Source organism: Panthera pardus, unplaced genomic scaffold (genome assembly GCF_024362965.1).
Source record: "Panthera pardus isolate Hobbes unplaced genomic scaffold, ASM2436296v1 HiC_scaffold_6, whole genome shotgun sequence".
NCBI lineage: Eukaryota > Metazoa > Chordata > Mammalia > Carnivora > Felidae > Panthera > Panthera pardus.
The window spans coordinates 10,233,110-10,252,270 of record NW_026526991.1 but is presented as its reverse complement, the minus strand read 5'-3'; the positions used below and the strand labels follow the sequence as shown (position 1 = coordinate 10,252,270).

General features: G+C 65.2%; 1 protein-coding gene across 1 annotated transcript in view; it reads left to right on the top strand.

Annotated features, from left to right (window-relative positions):
• PLXNB2 (plexin B2) overlaps window positions 1-17,561 on the top strand; it is a 29,052-nt gene extending 11,491 nt beyond the window's left edge. Inside the window, 35 exon segments of the mRNA XM_053894757.1 lie at window positions 3,533-4,619; window positions 4,896-5,078; window positions 5,169-5,297; window positions 5,940-6,040; window positions 6,152-6,278; window positions 6,467-6,620; window positions 7,221-7,335; window positions 7,413-7,521; window positions 7,603-7,704; window positions 8,198-8,290; window positions 8,557-8,638; window positions 8,715-8,875; window positions 8,991-9,139; window positions 9,283-9,391; window positions 9,588-9,724; window positions 9,916-10,086; window positions 10,557-10,686; window positions 10,797-11,024; window positions 11,130-11,306; window positions 11,422-11,561; window positions 11,663-12,176; window positions 12,301-12,372; window positions 12,374-12,483; window positions 13,171-13,237; window positions 13,370-13,516; window positions 13,951-14,107; window positions 14,256-14,356; window positions 14,446-14,530; window positions 14,680-14,834; window positions 15,009-15,169; window positions 15,250-15,397; window positions 15,909-15,973; window positions 16,114-16,189; window positions 16,552-16,626; window positions 16,711-17,561. Coding sequence (XP_053750732.1) covers window positions 3,546-4,619; window positions 4,896-5,078; window positions 5,169-5,297; window positions 5,940-6,040; window positions 6,152-6,278; window positions 6,467-6,620; window positions 7,221-7,335; window positions 7,413-7,521; window positions 7,603-7,704; window positions 8,198-8,290; window positions 8,557-8,638; window positions 8,715-8,875; window positions 8,991-9,139; window positions 9,283-9,391; window positions 9,588-9,724; window positions 9,916-10,086; window positions 10,557-10,686; window positions 10,797-11,024; window positions 11,130-11,306; window positions 11,422-11,561; window positions 11,663-12,176; window positions 12,301-12,372; window positions 12,374-12,483; window positions 13,171-13,237; window positions 13,370-13,516; window positions 13,951-14,107; window positions 14,256-14,356; window positions 14,446-14,530; window positions 14,680-14,834; window positions 15,009-15,169; window positions 15,250-15,397; window positions 15,909-15,973; window positions 16,114-16,189; window positions 16,552-16,626; window positions 16,711-16,815 — 5,709 coding nt within the window. The 5' untranslated portion in view covers window positions 3,533-3,545 and the 3' untranslated portion in view covers window positions 16,816-17,561.
• Window positions 17,562-19,161: the final 1,600 nt, after the last annotated feature.

Here is a 19,161-nt window from a genome sequence, read left to right as displayed (position 1 = left end):
AACTTTTTGGAAGTGCACCTCTGGACCCTAGCCAGGAAGGAGGCCGTCTGATGCCCTTGAGGAAATCCCCGGCAGCCCCGGTGAGCCAGGGGTCCTGGGGCTCTCTGCAAAACAGGAAGCGCCCGTTCCAGGAACACTAGCCACAGGAAGCTTTGCTGGCTGTGCCTGGTGCCTCCTCAACAGTGGCCTGAGCTCCCTGGTCAGGTGGGTCACCCTTTGCTCCGGGACCTGGCCTGGCAGGTCACCTGAGGCTTTGTTTGGCCGGGAAGTGGAGGGGAGCTGCGGCCTCTGGAGTGTGACCCAAGTCCCTCCTACCACCCCAGGTGACCTGGGCTTGGTATGGGTGGGGGGTAAGTTTGCAGCTCTGGGATTTAAGCCTCACTTTGCCCACCGCCCAGAGGGGTCCTGGGGCAGGGAGCCTGGGTCTGGCCCAGCTCTCCTTGGTGACTCACAGTGCTACTGAGCAGGTATGGTGTCCCAGACCTGGCAGGGCCCTGGGGCAGAGGGCAGGGCTCCTGCCCTAATGGACTAGTCAAATGGATGTGAACCGGAGAGAGACCGGAGCATTCTTTTTGTGCACTGTGACCCCTCTGCCTCTTGGGTCCCCCCAAGGCTGTGAGTTAGCAGGGCTGAGGGAGGGGCTGGGGTTTGAGTCAAGCTTTTTTACAACAGGGGTGCCCCAGAGCTCCCCCACTTGGTCAGCTAAGTGTTCAAGCCCTGGTCCAGACCAGTAGAGGGGCCCTGGGCTCCTTGGGTCCACGTGGGGCGAATCCATCCGGACTGCTGCCAGGGTGGCCTGGGCTCCGGGCCCGCCCCCACGCCCCACCCCCGCCCGCCCGCAGTCCCTCCCTGGGCCCCGGGAACATTCCATTCATTCCGGGCTCCGGCAGGCGGCGGGTGGGAGCCAAGCGGGGCCAGGGCTCCGGGACTCCGGGACACCGGGACACCGGGTGAGCCGGATGAGCGGGACTCCGGGTGAGCGGGGAGCCAGGTGGGGGAGGGCCAGCCTGGCAACGAGACTGAGGGGCTAGGAAGTCCGCCCTCGCCCTCACCCTCGCCCTGGCCCTGGCCCTCACCCTGGCCCGCGCCCTAGCCGGCGCCACTGAGTGGACTTTGAGCCCAGACTGGGCCCTAAGCGTGGGGGCAGGGGAGGGGCGAGGGGGCGGGTCCCTCCAGCCCAGGCCCTTTCCTTCCCGGGGAGGGAGGGAGGGAGGGACCAGCGGCAGTGACCGTGCCAGCTGGTGCCCAACCGTTCAGGGCCTCTTGGTGTGCCTGGGTCTGTGTGGTCTCAGAGTCCGGGGCATCTCCCAAACCCTGATCTCCTCTCCCCACAGATGGGCAGCTGAGACCAGAGAGGAGTCTGTGCTGGGGGGGACCCCCTGCCATTCAGTGGGATGACCTCAAGGGCTTGTGACATCCTAACTGACTAAAGTCTCCCCAGTCTAGCTACCCTTATCAGGGGTCACCCTGGCTCTTCTACAGCCCTGCCCTGAACCACCTTCACCTCTCCCTGGTACTACCCAGCCTTCTGCCCCCAGCAACCAGGGGCTGGTTCCTAAGTCCCTGCAGTCTCCCCCTGTGGACCCCCTCCAGCTCACCCGTGGGTGTTTTCTCTTCCGGTGGCCGGTGAGGAGGGCATCTGGGGTTGCCAGGGGCCAGGCGAGAACTTCCCTTGCCAGTACCAGGTGGGGGTTCTCAGAGGCAGTGGCTGCCCCAGAGAGGTGGTGTCTTCCCAAGCCTTGCAGTGATTCTGAGGGAGAGACGGTTTTGTCAGTCGGTTGCTTCTTGGTTTTACTTCCTCAAGACGTTTGAGGAAGGCTGCGGTTACTCAGAACAGAGGGTTGCAGGGGGGATGGAGAGCAGCCACAGCCTGGTCAGGGGTTTCCTAGCAGCCCAAGCAGAGAAGGAAGTTAGCTTGATGGCAGAATCACGGGTTCCATGCGAAAAAGCCAACTTATTCTAGTAAGCACAGCATTGCACAAAGCCAGCGCTCCAGAGCCACGTCTCCCCTGGCCAAGGAGCAGAGCAGATCCCTTTCTGCCTTCTTGGAAGAGACGGACAGGACACAGGGCAAGTCAGGGTGTTGGAAAAGTCATTGTTTCTCAGAGGAGTACCAGCATATCCAGGTGTGTGGTGTGTAAGAGCAGCCACCTTTGCCTGTGCAGGGGTAGACTGGGCCCCTCATGCGGGGGTAGGCGGTACGGGCGTCTGGGACCGTGCAGGAGTAGGCTGTATGGGCGTCTGGGAGACGGGGGGCCTGGGCCCCTCATTGCCTTCCGCCATCTGGGTCTGGCTCCACTCAACGCATGTGGCATGGGCAGGACTGCTCTAGGTGTCATGCCAGGCACAGGTGCCCTCAGGGAAGGTTCCAGTGGATTCGAGGGCAAGGGCCCCAGCATGCATCCAGAGAGGGCAGTTTGTGAGGGAGCCGGCAGAGGACGGTACAGGGGATTCTGACCAGCATAGAGCAGGGTCTCCAGGGCGGGGCATATGGGACTCTCCCAACATGGAAGAGGCCTAGAGGCAGAGGGGCTTGAGTTTCCCCGAGATCCCTGTGTCCCTGAGGTGGGGAGGGAGAACCATGTGCGTTCTAGGTCCCCTAATCTGGGGACACTTCTACACGTCGATGGGGGCATAGGCCGGTGTATGTGCAGGAATGTGCTCAGAGACACCTGCGCACCGACTCGGCCTGCCCTGGCCGTGAGGGCAGCACACACCCCCACTGCCGCCTCCGAGTGTCCCCACCTCGGAGAGCTGGTGGTGTCTGGAAACTCGTCCCAGCGTCTCTGAGTGTGTCTGTCCTCGGGAGGGCATGGGCAGGGTGGGTGGAGTGTGGCTGGCGCCTCTGCTGGTTCTGGAGGGGAGGTGGGTGGGGAGGCAGGGGTGGGCAAATGTGGATAAGCGTGTGCCAGGCTGGCTCGTTCGGAAGAGTGTGCGACTCGGTCTGTGTGTATTTGAGCCTCACGCTGGGTGTAGAGATGACTGAAAAAACAATAAACTTAAAAAAAAGTGTGTGCCTTCATTGATCACAGTTGGTTCCAGCTCCTTTTCTCCTTATTTGCTGTCAGATGCCCGTGTGCGGCACTTGGCAGGGCTTGTGGCCTGGCGCTCTGGGGTCCTCGGGTTGGGGGAGGGCACGTGCGTGAGTGCCTGAGAGACTTCCTGGAGGGGGCGCTTTGAGAACCTGGAGGTGGAGGTCGGGGCACAGTCGTGCAGGGGCTGCCTCACCCTGCCCGGAGCACACAGTGCCGGTGGCTGGACCCTGCTCGTTAGTTTGCGTTATAGGGGAAACTTTGGAGACGGTCCGGGAGACCGTCTCCTTTGAGAGGAGGCGGGCAGGCGTGCCTGCCCGGACACAGGGAAGGCAGAGAAGCGACCGGGCGCTCTCGGGGTATGCTGCGCAGCCCTGACTCTCTCTGGCCTTGTTCCGCTTTTTCGGGCGGGATCTGGAGGGGCCCGTGACGCGGGGGCTTCCCGTGCGCAGGTGGATCCTCCGGGCTGGGGCTCCCCTGACCCTTGTCTCTTCCCACAGGGTGCCGGGGGCGATGTCTCTGCAGCTCTGGGCCCTGGCCCTCCTGGGCCTCGTGGGCACAAGTGCGGGCCTGCGGCCCCGAAAGCTGGACTTCTTCCGAAGCGAGACGGAGCTGAACCACCTGGTTGTGGATGAGGCCTCGGGCGTGGTGTACGTGGGGGCGGTGAACGCGCTCTACCAGCTGAGTGCCAGACTCCAGCTGGAGCAGCAGGCGGCCACGGGCCCGGCCCTGGACAACAAGAAGTGTACGCCCCCCATCGAGGCGAGCCAGTGCCACGAGGCCGTGCTGACCGACAACGTCAACCAGCTGCTGCTGCTCGACCCTCCCGGGAAGCGCCTCATCGAGTGCGGCAGCCTCTTCAAGGGCATCTGCGCCCTGCGTGCTCTGAGCAACATCTCTGTGCGTCTCTTCTATGAGGACGGTAGCGGCGAGAAGTCCTTCGTGGCCAGCAACGACGAGAGTGTGGCCACGGTGGGGCTGGTGAGTGCCACGAGCCCCGGTGGCGAGAGGGTTCTGTTCGTGGGCAAGGGCAACGGGCCCCATGACAACGGCATCATCGTGAGCACCCGCCTGCTGGACCGGACCGAGGGCAGGGAGGCCTTCGAGGCCTACACGGACCACGCCACCTACAAGGCCGGCTACCTGTCCACCAACACGCAGCAGTTCGTGGCCGCCTTCGAGGACGGCCTCTACGTTTTCTTCGTCTTCAACCAGCAGGACAAGCACCCGCCCCGCAACCGCACGCTGCTGGCGCGAATGTGCAAGCAAGACCCCTTCTACTACTCCTACCTGGAGACAGACCTGCGGTGCCTCGACCCCGCCGACCCCCAGGCCCCGGCCTTCGGCACCTGCTTGGCGGCCTCCGTGGGTGTGCCGAGCGCCGACAGAGTGCTGTACGCGGTCTTCAGCAGGGACGGCCGGAGCGGCGGGGGACCCCGTGCGGGCCTCTGCCTGTTCCCCCTGGACGAGGTGCACGCCAAGATGGAGGCCAGCCGCAACGCCTGCTACACGGGCACCCGGGAGGCGGGCCGTGACACCTTCTACAAGCCCTTCCACGGCGAGATCCAGTGTGGAGGCCACGGGCTGGTATGTGGGGCTTGTCGGTGTGTCCGCGTCCCGCCAGCTCGTGAGGGTGCGTGTGCGAGGCGTCGCTCTGGTCGGGTGCCGCCTTTTTCTTCCACGTGTCTGATCACTCGCTCCGTCCCCTGCCAGGGGCGTGCGGCAGTGACACGTCCCTGCTGGCATGGCGCTTGTTCCTGGGGGGGGGGGGGGGGGGGGGGGGCACATGTGCTGGGAGCCCTCGCAGGGAGACAACTCCAGCGCGAGGGGGTCTGTGCCCAGCGCTGACGCTGTGGTCCACAGGGCGCCAGTGAGAGCTTCCCGTGTGGCTCTGAGCACCTGCCTTACCCGCTGGGCAGCAGAGACGGACTCACAGCCACAGCCGTGCTGCAGCGTGGAGGCCTGAACCTGACAGCCGTGATGGTGACCGCGGAGAATGGCCACACTGTTGCCTTCCTGGGCACCTCAGATGGCCGGGTCCTCAAGGTGGGGCCTGGGGCTGGGGCAGGGCAGCTTCTGGCGGGGGCCGTCTGCACAAGGCCCCCCATCTTCATGCACCTGCCCTCGTGCCCACAGGTGTACCTTGCCCCGGATGGCAGCTCCTCGGAGTACGGCTCCATCCTCGTGGAGATCAGTAAGAGGATCCAGCGGGACCTGGTGCTGTCTGCAGACCTGGCCAGTCTTTACGCTCTGACCCAGGACAAGGTGGGCCTGTGGAGCCCCTAGGGAAGGGGCCCTGCTGGTCCGGGCCCTTGGGACAGGCGGTGTGGAGGGAGGTGCGGAGGGGGGCGGGAGGGGCTCCTGGCAGCGTCCTGATCCCGTGTCTCTCCGGCGCCTTCCCTGTCTGCGGCCCTGCCCTGAGCCCATTCTGATGGAAGGGACAAGTCGGTGCTCTGAGTGGGCCCCCTCCAAGGGTGGGCAGGGTGGCAAGGGACCCCGTGCAGCCCTGTGAGCTTGGGCGGCGGGGGACATGGGCCGGGCCCGCAGTATAAGAAGAGCCCTTCGGGAGCACCGAGGTTGGCCAGGCACCTCTCTCGGGGTGCGGAGGTTAAAGGGCCTGAACTGGCATAGGGAGGCTCCATAGCTTGGATCCCCATGGTTTCCTGGACTCCGTATCACCTGGGCCAGCTGTAGCCACTGGACAGGGTCATTCAGAGTCTGGAGGGCAGCTGTTCCTGGACGCTTGTCGGTGAGCCTTGAGTTAGTATCAGGCTTTTAGGCTCAAAGATAAGGGTGGGATCAAGCCTGTGGTCTCAGGAAAGTCCAGGGCCCAAGAGACAGGTGCTTGTGGCTGCTGGCCGGTCGCCTGTGACTGCAGTAGTCCCCCTCACTGCCCTGCTGGCCCAGGTGTTCCGGCTTCCCGTGCAGGAGTGTCTGAGCTACACGACCTGCACACAGTGCCACAGCTCCCAGGACCCCTACTGCGGCTGGTGTGTCGTCGAGGGACGGTGAGTGCCCGGGAGACCAGGAGTCTCAGCCCTGCGCTGGGGGCATGGGGTGTGGCTGGCTGGTGCCAGGACTGAGGCCCCCCCCCCCCCCCCCCCCCCCGGTCCCTGTAGATGCACCAGGAGGGCCGAGTGCCCACGGGCTGAGGAGCACGGCCACTGGCTGTGGAGCCGTGACGAGTCCTGCGTAGCCATCACTGGGGCCCAGCCACAGAACATGAGCCGCCGGGCCCAGGGCGAGGTGCGTGGTAGGGGCGGGATAGGGGGTCGGTGTTGGGCAGAGGTGGGGCTTCCACTGGCCTGGGGCTCTTGGGGACAACGTGAAGAGCCAGCCTGGTATTATCGTACTCCCGCCTGAGGACAGGGCCGTGGTGCCCCAAGGCTGGGTGGGCGGAGGGGTCCTGGCGTGAGCCCACGTCCTTTCCCCAGGTGCAGCTGTCTGTCAGCCCCCTCCCGGCCCTGAGTGAGGACGACGAACTGCTGTGTCTCTTTGGTGACTCACCACCACACCCGGCCCGTGTGGAAGGCGACGCCATCATATGCAACTCCCCGAGTAGCATTCCTGGCACGCCGCCTGGCCAAGGTGAGGCCCCCGTCCGGTGACTAGAGTGGGCACTTCACTCTCCCTTCTGCGTGCCGTGGGGTCACGGGGGCCTGCAGTCCCAGGGGTGCAGGATGGAGGGGGAGGCTTGCGGTGCTGATTCTGGGCTTCCTGAGCCGTGTGCGCGGGGACCACGCACTGTCGGCCCCCACTCCCCGCTGCAGGGCTCTGAGTGTGGGCCAGCGGAGGATGGCTTGCTAGTGAAGGCGGGGGCCACACAGTGACATGTCAGGGACCCAGACGTCGGCCAGGAACCATGGCCCTCGGTGCCTTTTGGGACAGAGAAGAGGGTTCAGCAGCACAGGCCCCTGGGGAGCAACTTGGACCCAGCCCCGGGAGCTGGCCCAGGAGCCGAGATCCGATAACGCTGGCAGGCCTGGCTGAGCCCAAACGACGTCAGTGGGCCAGCCCCTGCAAGCCCCCCCCCCCCCCCCCCCCCCCCCCCCCCCCCCGCCAGCTCACAGGCTGGGATCTCCTCCCTCGGCCTCTGCTTCTGGCTGGGCCGCCGCGCCCCCCACCGTGCCAGCCGGGCCCAGAGCTCTGAGGCCCCTGCCTGATGCCGTCCTCGGGTGCCATCCACAGACCACGTGGCCGTAAACATCCAACTGCTCTTCAGACGCGGCAGCATCTTCCTCACCTCTCACCTGTATCCCTTCTATGACTGCCGGGAGGCCATGAGCCTGGCCGAGAACCTGCCGTGAGTGTCTCACTGGCCCCGTGTGCCTGCCCCGCCTCTGCTGGGGGCCCCGCGTCCCTCACCGCCCTCTCCCCCAGGTGTATCTCCTGCTCAAGCAACCGCTGGACCTGCCAGTGGGATCTGCGCTACCACGAGTGTCGGGAGGCCTCCCCCAACCCCGAGGCCGGCATCGTCCCCGCCCACATGGTGAGGCGCCGGGAGCACCTCGCGGGAGCTGGGTGGCCCGGCCACAGCCAGGCAGCACCCGACCAGCCCTGTTCTCTCCAGGAGGACAGCTGCCCCCAGTTCCTGAACCCCAGCCCGCTGGTCATCCCCATGAACCACGAGACGGACGTGACCTTCCAGGGCAAGAACCTGGACACAGTGAAGGTGGAGGGGGGCTTGTGGGGTGCTGGCCTGGGGGCCCTTCGGGGGCCTTGGGGGCTGGTAGAGTGCCTGCGGGGCTTCTTCAGAGCCCTTTCCCTGCAAAACCAAAGTCAAAGTGCCTGGTCTGCATTCAAGCTTCCCCTGGCTCGGGACCCAGCCAGTGAGGGAGGCGCTCTACATATATTTGGGGACAGAAGAAGGTGGAGAGGTCCAGTAGGACGGGGGTACATTCCTGTGGGCCTTGGAAACATAGGCAGGAGCAGGAGACAGCGAGGTTTGAGTTTCAGGAGCTGAGTGGCTGGGCAGCTGGGGTGTCACTTGGTGAGAAGGGAGCAGGGCCGTGGTTGGGAGCAGCCGAGGGCTCGGTGGGGCAGGAAGCGCCCGACTGCTGGTTGTGGGGCACAGAGAGGGCACCAGCACTGTGAACACTGGGCTCAGGGAGGGGCGGGTAGGGCGGGGGGGCCCGTCTGGGGTTCCTGACCAGACTGCCTTGCAGGGTTCCTCTCTGTACGTGGGTAGTGACCTGCTCAAGTTTGAGGAGCCGGTGAGCACACAGGAACCAGGAACCTTCTTCTTTCGGACACCAAAGGTGCGGCTCCCCAGGCAGGCCCAGCTGCTGGATTCCGAGGAAGGGCCCTGGGGGTGGGGGTGCACAGGGGGTGGCCAGCCGTTCGTGTGTGGCCTTAGAGTGTCTCTGTCCCTGCTGACGCCGTGCAATCAGAGTGACCCTTTGTATCTCTGAGGCTCCAGCTTCCCGCTGCCTCTCGGCCGTGAGGGGACCACACGGGCCCTCGTGGTCACCCTTGGGTTTGGGTGGGCTCAGGGAGTGCAGCCTGTCCCTGCGTGTTCCCCCAGCTGTCCCATGACGCCAACGAGACGCTGCCCTTGCACCTGTACGTCAAGTCCTACGGCAAGAACGTGGATAGCAAACTCCAGGGTAGGGATCGGGCAGCTGGGGCTAGAGGGGCTAGGGGGGCAGGGCAGTCCCTGACCACCGGCTGCTGTCCCCACAGTCACTCTCTACAACTGTTCCTTTGGCCGGAGCGACTGCAGCCTGTGCCTGGCCGCCGACCCCGTGTACAAGTGTGTGTGGTGTGGCGGGCAGAGCAGGTGCGTGTACGAGGCTCTGTGCAGCAACGCCACCTCCGAGTGCCCGCCGCCCGTCATCACCAGGGTGAGCCCTTGTGCCTGTGGGGGGGCGGGGAGGGGGGAGCTCCAGCCTGGCCCCGGCCCCCGCGCACGCCAGCCTCGCCCCGCTGCCGGGTCAAGCTGGGCTCTGCCGATTCCAGATCCATCCTGAAACGGGCCCGCTGGGCGGGGGCATTCGCATCACTATCCTTGGGTCCAATTTGGGGGTCAGAGCGGATGACGTCAAGAGGATCACCGTGGCCGAGCAGAACTGCGTCTTTGAGCCAGAGCGCTACTCTGTGTCCACCCGGTGAGTGGACGACCTGAAGCCCGTGCTGTCCTGGCCTGGGGGGCCAGGCGACCAGGTGGATGAGGAGGAGGACGGGACTTGCACGGCCACGGACGTGTGGGGAGGGGCTCGAGAGTGTCCCACCTCGTCTGTTACTCTCCCAGGATCGTGTGCACTATCGACGCTGCAAAGATGCCCATCACGGCCGGTGTCGTCGTGGATGTCAATGGGAAGCTTGGTCATTCGCCGCCCCACGTCCTGTTCACCTACCAGGTAACGCCTGGCCCCGGGACCTGCGTGGGTCTTGCAGTCTGGGACAGACGTGAGTGGGATGTGGCTGTTGCTGCTGACCTCTGGACCGTCGGGGGCTGCGTGTTGACACGGGGTGGGGCAGAGCTCTGACAACAGTTGACGCAGTCAGGTCTCCACCGCCCCAACCCTGACCCGAATGCACCTGTCACTCTTGTAGCAGCCCCAGCCCCTCAGTGTGGAACCAAAGCAGGGGCCACAGGCAGGCGGCACCACGCTGACCATCAATGGCACCCACCTAGACACAGGCTCTGAGGAAGACGTGCGGGTGACCCTCAATGACGTCCCTTGTAAAGTGTGGGTGTCACCTGCAGGCTGGTGAATCTGTGGTCTGCCCTGGTCCTGGGGGTGGGGTTGGGGCTCTCTGGCTGTGACCTGGCGTCTGCCCTGGAGAGGGCCGTGGAGCCAGCCTGATCTGTTGCCCCACTGGCCTGGGGCTGGGGTTGGTCCTGGAGCCGAGTTCACTGATTAGCAATTTCCACCCCCAGGACACAGTTTGGGGCCCAGCTGCAGTGCGTCACTGGCCCGCAGGCAGCTCTGGGGGAGCTGCCCCTAGAGATTTACTACGGGGGCTCCCGTGTGCCCAGCCCTGGTGTTGTCTTCACCTACCGCGAGAATCCAGTGCTACGGGCCTTTGAACCGCTGCGAAGCTTCGTCAGGTGTGGCCTCCCTCCCTCCTCCCTGAGGGGTCATGGTGCCCCCCGCTTCCACCGCCAGCCATGGGACCCCCCCCCCCAACACACACACCACACCCCACCCCTTTCAGCTACTTCCCAGGCTTTCTCCGCCACTTAGGCTTTGGAGGATGTCTTAGGGCTGGTCTGGGTGCCCCCAGATCAGCTTCCTCCTAGAAACCCAGAGGGGCAGGCCCCACGGCCCCCCGCCCCGCTCCCGACAGGCAGCAGCAGTGCCCATGGTCATGTGCTCTGAGCTCAACCCTCGCAGCAAGCACTCGTTCACACAGACCTGCACCCATAACTGACTGCACACTGGGTCCAGGGACTCTGGGCCCTGCCCTCCCCCCAGAGGGGAGGGGGAGCTGCTGGGGGCACAGCTTTGCAGGGCACCCCCTCCAGAGCTGGCTTGCCGAGCTGTGCCCACTCAGGCACTGCCCACCTCCCGTCCCCAGCGGTGGCCGTAGCATCAACGTCACGGGGCAAGGCTTCAGCCTGATCCAGAGATTCGCCATGGTGGTCATCGCAGAGCCCTTGCAGTCCTGGCGGCGGAGGCGGGAGGCCGGACCTCTGCAGCCCACGACGGTCAGTCCCGGTACTGGCTGGGGACTCGGCTCCAACGTGGGCCCCCGGGAAGTGCAGGGTAGGGATGGGGCCTGTGCCACGTGGCCTGACGGCCCGGCCTCGGCCTGCAGGTTGTGGGCACGGAGTACATGTTCCACAACGACTCCAAAGTGGTCTTCCTGTCGCCGGCGGTCCCCGAGGAGCCCGAGGCCTACAATCTCACGGCGCTCATCCAGATGGACGGGCACCGCGCCTTGCTCAGGACCGAGGCCGGTGCCTTTGAGTACGTGGCTGACCCCACCTTTGAGAACTTCACGGGGGGCGTCAAGAAGCAGGTCAACAAGCTCATCCATGCCCGGGTGAGGACTGGCCACAGCCCGGGGTCGGCGGGGGAGGCGGCCCCCACTCCACGGCCCTGACGCCCTCCCGGTGACTGTGACCTCCGTCCCCCCACCAACCCCCAGGGCACTAATCTGAACAAGGCGATGACGCTTCACGAGGCCGAGGCCTTCGTGGGCGCTGAGCGCTGCATCATGAAGACGCTGACCGAGACGGACCTGTACTGCGAGCCCCCCGAGGTGCAGCCCCCGCCCAAGCGGCGGCAGAAGCGAGACACGACACACAACCTGCCTGAGTTCATCGTGCGTGCGGGTTGGCCGGGTGCCGGGCTGGGCGAGGGGTGGTGACAGAGGGAGGGCAGGAGGGCAGGCTGGGCAGCCACGGGTCCTTGCGAAGCCACACCTGTCCACAATACAGGTGAAGTTTGGCTCCCGAGAGTGGGTGTTGGGCCGTGTGGAGTATGACACGAGGGTGAGTGATGTGCCACTCAACCTCATCCTGCCGCTGGTCATCGTGCCCATGGTGGCCGTCATCGTCGTGTCCGTCTACTGCTACTGGTGAGCCCCGCCCACTCCTGCCTCTGCCCCTCTGGCCACACACCCAACACAACACACAGGCTCAGGGCCACCAGGTCCCAGGAACCTCCCTGTGCCCCCAGGAGGAAGAGCCAACAGGCAGAGCGCGAGTACGAGAAGATCAAGTCCCAGCTGGAGGGCCTGGAGGAGAGCGTGCGGGACCGTTGTAAGAAGGAGTCACAGGTAGGGCTGCCTGCTAGGGGCAGCGGGATCCTCGGGCTGCCCTGGGAGCCCGCTGCCGAGACCTCTTGGGGGCTGGAAGGCCAGGGAGGATGGCCTTGGAAGAGGCTGCATCCGGAGAGGCAGAGGTGGGCAGGGTGGCCTGCGGCTCGTGGCCGGGACGCCTCACCGTGCCCCCCGCCCCCAGACCTGATGATCGAGATGGAGGACCAGACCAACGACGTGCATGAGGCGGGCATCCCCGTGCTGGACTACAAGACCTACACCGACCGCGTCTTCTTCCTGCCCTCCAAGGACGGCGACAAGGACGTGATGATCACGGGCAGGCTGGACATCCCCGAGTCACGGCGCCCAGTGGTGGAGCAGGCCCTCTACCAGTTCTCCAACCTGCTAAACAGCAAGTCCTTCCTGGTCACTGTGAGTGGGGCCAGGGCTGCAGGGCAGGGTCGGCGGGGAGGAGAGGGGACAGCCGGAGCCTCGGCTGCTGGCGGGTGCCGGGGCCAAAGTGCTCAGGCGGTCTCCGGCTGGTGGCCCCTCGCAGTTCATCCACACCCTGGAGAGCCAGCGGGAGTTCTCAGCCCGCGCCAAGGTCTATTTCGCGTCCCTGCTGACGGGTGGCGCTGCACGGGAAGCTGGAGTACTACACGGACATCATGCGCACGCTGTTCCTGGAGCTCATGGAGCAGTACGTGGTGGCCAAGAACCCCAAGCTGATGCTGCGCAGGTGTGTGCGGGGGAGAGGCGGGAGGTGGCCAGTACCTGGTGGCCGAGAACCCCAAGCCGATGCTGCGCAGGTGGGGGACGGGGAGAGGTGGGAGGTGGGCCAGTACCTGGTGGCCGAGAACCCCAAGCCGATGCTGCGCAGGTGGGGGGGGGGGGGGGGAGAGGCGGGAGGTGGGCCAGTACGTGGTGGCCAAGAACCCCAAGCCGATGCTGCGCAGGTCGGGGGGGGGGGGAGGCGGGAGGTGGGCCAGTACGTGGTGGCCAAGAACCCCAAGCCGATGCTGCGCAGGTGTGTGCGGGGGAGAGGCGGGAGGTGGGCCAGTACGTGGTGGCCAAGAACCCCAAGCCGATGCTGCGCAGGTGTGTGTGCGGGGGAGAGGCGGGAGGTGGGCCAGTACGTGGTGGCCAAGAACCCCAAGCCGATGCTGCGCAGGTGGGGGGGGGGGGTGGGCGCCAGGTGGGAGGTGGGGGTGGAGGGTCGTGGGGTGGCACCGGCTGAGTCCAGTATCCAGTTTGTCAGCAGATGTAGCCGGTGCAGGTAGGGAGAGCGGAGGGACGGCAGGGGTGGCGCCCCTGGCTTTCTGTCAGGGACCCAGGGCCTGGATAGGGGTGTGTGGGTGCCTGGGGGAGCCGGCTGGGCCCTGGGGCAGTAAGGGAACCCTCAGGAAACATCTCTTCGTACCTTCAGGTCCGAGACGGTGGTGGAAAGGATGCTGTCCAATTGGATGTCTATCTGCCTATACCAGTACCTCAAGGTGGGTTTAAGCGGCCTGGCCAGGGTCGGGGCAGGAGTGAGGTGGTGTTCTCCCCGACCTCCCCCCAAACATCCACCTGCCCGGGGGGCATCTCCAGTCTCACCCGTGGCTGAGCTGCCCTTTGCTCTCCAGGACAGTGCCGGCGAGCCCCTGTATAAGCTTTTCAAGGCCATCAAGCATCAGGTGGAGAAGGGGCCAGTGGACGCTGTGCAGAAGAAGGCCAAATACACCCTCAACGATACGGGGCTGCTGGGGGATGATGTGGAGTATGCGCCCCTGGTGAGCACTGCGGCTGGGGGGCCCGGGCCGCCTCAGGAGCAGACGCTGGATGCCATTCACAGACTCGCACGGGCCCACCTGAGTTCAGGGGGGCTTGTGCACCCTCCGTGGGTGTTGGGCCCCAGAGGTGTCCCTGCGGAGAGGCTCCGAGTGTCCCGAGTCAGCTGCCCTCCCGGGCACCTGGGTCCCCTGCAGCCCTGTGTGGGGCGTCCGGGTGTGCCTGGCGGTGAGCCTACGTGCACACGAGAGGTGGCGTGGCGCGTGGCTAGTGATGCTCTCTGTCCCGCTGAGCCAGGGCTTGTGAGGAAAGGCCAGGTCGGGCCGCTCTAGGGGCACCGGAGGGTGTGACCACGGGGGTGCCCGAGGCTGCTCCCACACCGGTGGGCAAGAGAGAGGCCCCCCACACTGGCTCTTCACCCCACGTCCCCCGGCAGACGGTGAGCGTGATCGTCCAGGACGAAGGCGCCGATGCTGTCCCGGTAAAGGTCCTCAACTGTGACACCATCTCCCAGGTCAAGGAGAAGATCATCGATCAGGTGTACCGTACGCAGCCTTGCTCTCGCTGGCCTAAGGCTGACAGCGTGGTCCTCGGTGAGCAAGGTCCTCGTGTACCCAGCTCTGTGCCGTGGGGCGGGGTCCTGCCCTGGGGACCCTGGGTGGGCAGGTGGGGTGGAGGGACAGCAAGAGGGAGCCGGGCGGGGTGTGGCTGGGTTCCAGGAGCTGGGCTGTGTCCTCCCAGAGTGGCGTCCTGGGTCCACAGCCCAGATCCTGTCAGACCTGGACCTGACCTCTCAGCGGGAGGGCCGGTGGAAGCGTGTCAACACCCTGATGCACTACAACGTGAGTGCTGGCGGCTGGGCAGTGGGAGGGCTGCATCCCCAGCCTCGGTGGGGAGCCGGGGGGCCCGCTCTCATGACTGCATGCCCCAGGTCCGGGATGGAGCCACTCTCATCCTGTCCACGGTGGGAGTCTCCCAACAGCCTGAGGACAGCCAGCCGGATCTACCCGGAGAGCGTGAGTCCCTTTCTTTTGCCTGTGCTCTTGTGGGCTCTGGAGGTCAACGTGGACCCGTCTGCCCCCCCCACCCCCCCACCCCGTGCTGCCCTGGAGGGGCGGGGGGCTACTGAGCTCCAGTCTCGGCCTTCAGTGCCGCCTCCCCACAGGCCACGCCCTCCTGGAGGAGGAGAACCGTGTGTGGCACCTGGTGCGGCCAGCGGAGGAGGTGGACGAGGGCAAGTCCAAGCGGGGCAGCGTGAAGGAGAAGGAACGCACCAAGGCCATCACCGAGATATACTTGACCCGCCTGCTCTCTGTCAAGGTGGGCGCTGCTGGGGGGGAGGGGGGGGGGCGCGGTGTGTGTGTGTGGGCGGGGCAACATGTGGACGGTCACACCGGGGGCGGGGCCTGTGGGCGGAGCAACGTGGGGGCGGGCGGTCACACGGTCCAGCGCCCACTCCCTGCTGAGTCCCCCCCTCCTGCCCCAACCCCGCAGGGCACGCTGCAGCAGTTTGTGGACAACTTCTTCCAGAGCGTTCTGGCACCTGGGCATGCGGTGCCGCCCGCTGTTAAGTATTTCTTCGACTTTCTGGACGAGCAGGCCGAGAAACACGACATTAAGGATGAGGACACCATCCACATCTGGAAGACCAACAGGTGGGGGCTCCTCCATCCTGCTGCTGCCTGCCCTGCTCCAGGGTCTCGGCAGCCCCTCACTCCCTGTCGCTCTGCCTCAGTTTACCACTGCGGTTCTGGGTGAACATTCTCAAGAACCCCCATTTCATCTTTGACGTGCATGTTCATGAGGTGGTGGACGCTTCCCTGTCAGTCATCGCTCAGACCTTCATGGACGCCTGCACACGCACAGAGCACAAGCTGAGCCGCGTGAGTGGACCCTGAGGGCAGTTTTGGGGGTGGGGAGATTTAGGTCGTTGCCCTGGAGTTCTGTAGGGTCCGGGTCGAGTAGTGGGGGGTGGGGGGTGGCCCGGGGAAGCCATGGTGTGATGCGGGTGAGGAGGTCAGTTTGGGATGTGCCGGGAAGTTTGGGGTGTTGGTTTGTACGTTTGGGGCCCGAACTCATGAGAAAGGCAAGTGCACGGTAACTGGGGCTGTGGGAGGTAGAGGGCCCGGGTCACGGCCTGTGGGCTCTGGAGGTCATCGTGGACCAGTCTGCGCCCCCGCGCTGCCCTGGAGGGGCGGGGGGCTGCTGGGGCAGAGCCTGGGCCCTCCCTGCCTTCCCCTCACGTGGGTACCCAAAGCACTGGACGCTCCTCCCCTGCTGGGCCTCTGTCCCCCACACACCACACCTCCGGTTCTCTGTTCCGTGGGTGTCCTGGGTGGGTGCGAGCTCGGCTCTGTCACGACTCAGGCATCTCTTGGCTCCGACCCCCCACAGGACTCTCCCAGCAACAAGCTCCTCTACGCCAAGGAGATCTCCACCTACAAGAAGATGGTGGAGGAGTGAGTGCTCCCGTCCCCCCGGCTAGACCCTGGGCACCCACCCTTGACCCCACCCAGTGGGGCCCCTGGGGGTGGTTCCGGCCTGTGACTGGGACCCGCTGCCCCACCCCTTCCCCGACCATACGCCCGCTCTCCCGCAGTTACTACAAGGGGGTCAGGCAGATGGTGCAGGTCAGCGACCAGGACATGAACACGCACTTGGCGGAGATTTCTCGGGTAAGAGAAGGTGATGCAGGGTGTGTGTGCGCCCACTGACCGTATCCAGGCCGAGCACCCCACCCCTCCCCCAAAGCCCCCTGCTGAGTGGCGCTGGAGACTGCACTTGCCGGAGGGAGAAGCGGGGTGGGGCCAGGCGTGCCCCCGAGGAGAGGGGTTTGCGAGCCGTGCTGACCTGGCCCGACTGCTGTGTGTCTGTGGGTGAGAACGTATGTCTGTCTGTGGCCGTCCCACGTACCTGTAACCCTCTTACGTGTGTGTGTGCTTGGGGTGCTACACGTCAGCCCTTTCCTCCACCGGGGACAGCCTCCTACCTGCGGGGTCACACAGCCCCTCTCCGACGCCCCCCCCCAACCCCCCAGGCACACACAGACTCGCTGAACACCCTCGTGGCCCTGCACCAGCTCTACCAGTACACGCAGAAGTACTATGACGAGGTGAGGGGTGTCCTCCCAGGGGTGGGGGCCAGCACCCAGGCAGCCCCCCTCCCTGGCGTGTGGTCTGACGCGGCCCACCTGCAGATCATCAACGCCCTGGAGGAGGACCCTGCCGCCCAGAAGATGCAGCTGGCTTTCCGCCTCCAGCAGATCGCGGCCGCGCTGGAGAACAAAGTCACAGATCTCTGACCTCTGGCCTCTGCCACCACTGACTCTGGGCACAGGTGCGTGATGCTCCGTGTCAGGCGTCGGGCAGCCCCTGAGAAACGAGGCCGAGTGGTAAGGCCCTTACCCTTCACCAGCAGGGGAAGAGCCCCGGGCATCCGCGTGTGGGTGCAGCGGGGGAGCCCCCACCTCCGCGTCTGTAGCATCTATCTCCTGAGCAATAGTGCCGTGCGCCCTCCAGCGCCAGCTCCCGCAGAACCAGCATCAGGTGTTGTCTGTGTCACATCTCCCGCGCGATTCGCAAATGTGCCTTACGCCCCTGGCGCCGCGCCGGGTCGCTGGGGGCAGTGGGGCCTCAGCTCCCCCTGTCTGAACACCAGCAGCCACCTCAGACTCCTGGGTTTGGCCTCTTCGGGTGGGGTCTGCTTGCCTGTGGCCCGCAGGGCCTCGCGCCCAGACCGTGTCTGTCTGCCCCGCCGGGACTGGAGGAGAACAACGGTACGAAGCCTTCCTGACCTCACGTGGCCTGCCCTGCGGGGCGCTGGCACTCCGGGTGGACCCCGTGCCCTGGGCCCCACCTCAAAGGTCAAGCTGGACGTCAGACGTCGAGGCCCAGGTGGCCAGAGGGGACCCAGAAGACTGGGCCGTGCCGGAGGCCCTGCCCAGGTCGGAGGGGTCTGGCAGCAGCTCCACCGGGACCACCCTCACCCCTACCCCCTTTTGTAAATCTTGTTCATTGTAAATCAAATACACCTGTCTTTTTCACTCTGCTGCGTGGCTGGGTTCCTCCTGTGGCTGCAGCAGATTTGCAGTCCCTGCTTCTCCACTCCCATTCCTCCTGTGGACACTGGCCCGAGGGTCTCCCCTCAGGCCAGCATGTGCTTTCTGGTGGGGGGGGGGGGCAGGGGAGAGTTGAGCTGAGTCCAGGCCCTGCCCTCCCCGCTGCCCCAGGGCTGAGAGATGCGGCCTGGGGCACAGAAAGGGGCTGGGCGCCACCGCCAGTAAGTGATCCTGGAAGGATTGGTTCCAGGCAGGGGAGTGTGGATCGGGCGCCATCTGGTGGCCAGGATGCCCCTGCCTGCCTTCCTTGGGCTGAGCCTGCTTGGGCCTGGGGGGGGGGGCACTCGTGGGCCTGGCAGGGGCTACTGTCTGGGCCCCTGGTAGGTCAGGGACCTATGATCCTCTTTTCTAAGGAGGGGGTCCAGCCAGCATACAGGTAGTAAGTCACTGCTGTGTGCAGACCCCACCAGACACTGGGTGACTCTGGGAGAGAGGGCCCTGTGTCCCCCAGGGTCGGCTCCTTGGCCCCGAGAACAGCCCCGGAATGGCCTGGGACAAAAGTAAGGCTGAGTAGTGCCCCCTGCCAATGCCTCACGGAGGGGGTGGTCCAGGATTCTGGGGGTGGAGGAAGCATGTTGCTCCCGGCCCCCATGTTGCACGCAGGGCGGCAGCAATGAGACGCACCGCCCCGGAGCATCAGCACACAAGCGTGTGCGTAACGCAGCAGCTTCATGCGGTCAGTACACACTGTCCTGGGCCCTGGGAACACAGCAGGAAATGGCATAGACGGGCTGCCCCGAGGGAGCCCTGGTGCTCCAGGAATACCGCGCAGCCGAAAGGGGATTCGGTGGCTCCAAAATGAGGGCGCGCTGCTGGTCCCGCCTCAGATCTGGCTGGACCCAGGTGCTCACGTGTCTCAGGGTTCCATCTTGTCCGAACTGCTTCCCGGCCTACGTGGCTGTGTCCCCAGACAGCGGGGACGTTGTTGATGGGCAGCCCCAGACTGCGTCTCCTCCACTTGGGGCATCGTGGTGGCTGGGGGTAGGCTAGGCCTTTGATGGTGAGCTCCCTGTGCACTTGGAATGAGGGTGGGTCTCTCCTACAGGGAAGGGTACTAGGCAAACGCTGACACCCCTACCCCAGGGAGCCCTAAATGACACTGTTACGACCCACACGAGGTTTCCTCTTCCCTGAGATCTAGCTGTTCAGAAGCAGGTGGAACAGACTCTGGAAGTGCTAGGCTGGGGGTGCCCGGGGCAAGGAGGCCTGGCTTCCAGACTGGACCTCCACAAGCCACTACTGCCCCTAAGAAGCCACTACTGCCCCCTACAGACTACAGTCTGCAGTGTGAGGACCCCCTTCCCATTCTGTGAAGGTTAGAGACAGGAAGGGCTGGAGGTCCAACAGATGGGGTATGAAGAGGTCCAGGGGCTGTCCTTTCATGCGGCTGTTGAAGGCATAGATGTTGGGGTGCAAGGTGGCAGGGGGCAGGCCAGCCTTGAGTTGTCAGGATGGTGTCAAACTGAGGGATGACCCGCCTTCCTGTTTCCACTTCACCATTTTCCTCCTGATGTAGTGGCTGGGGCGGGG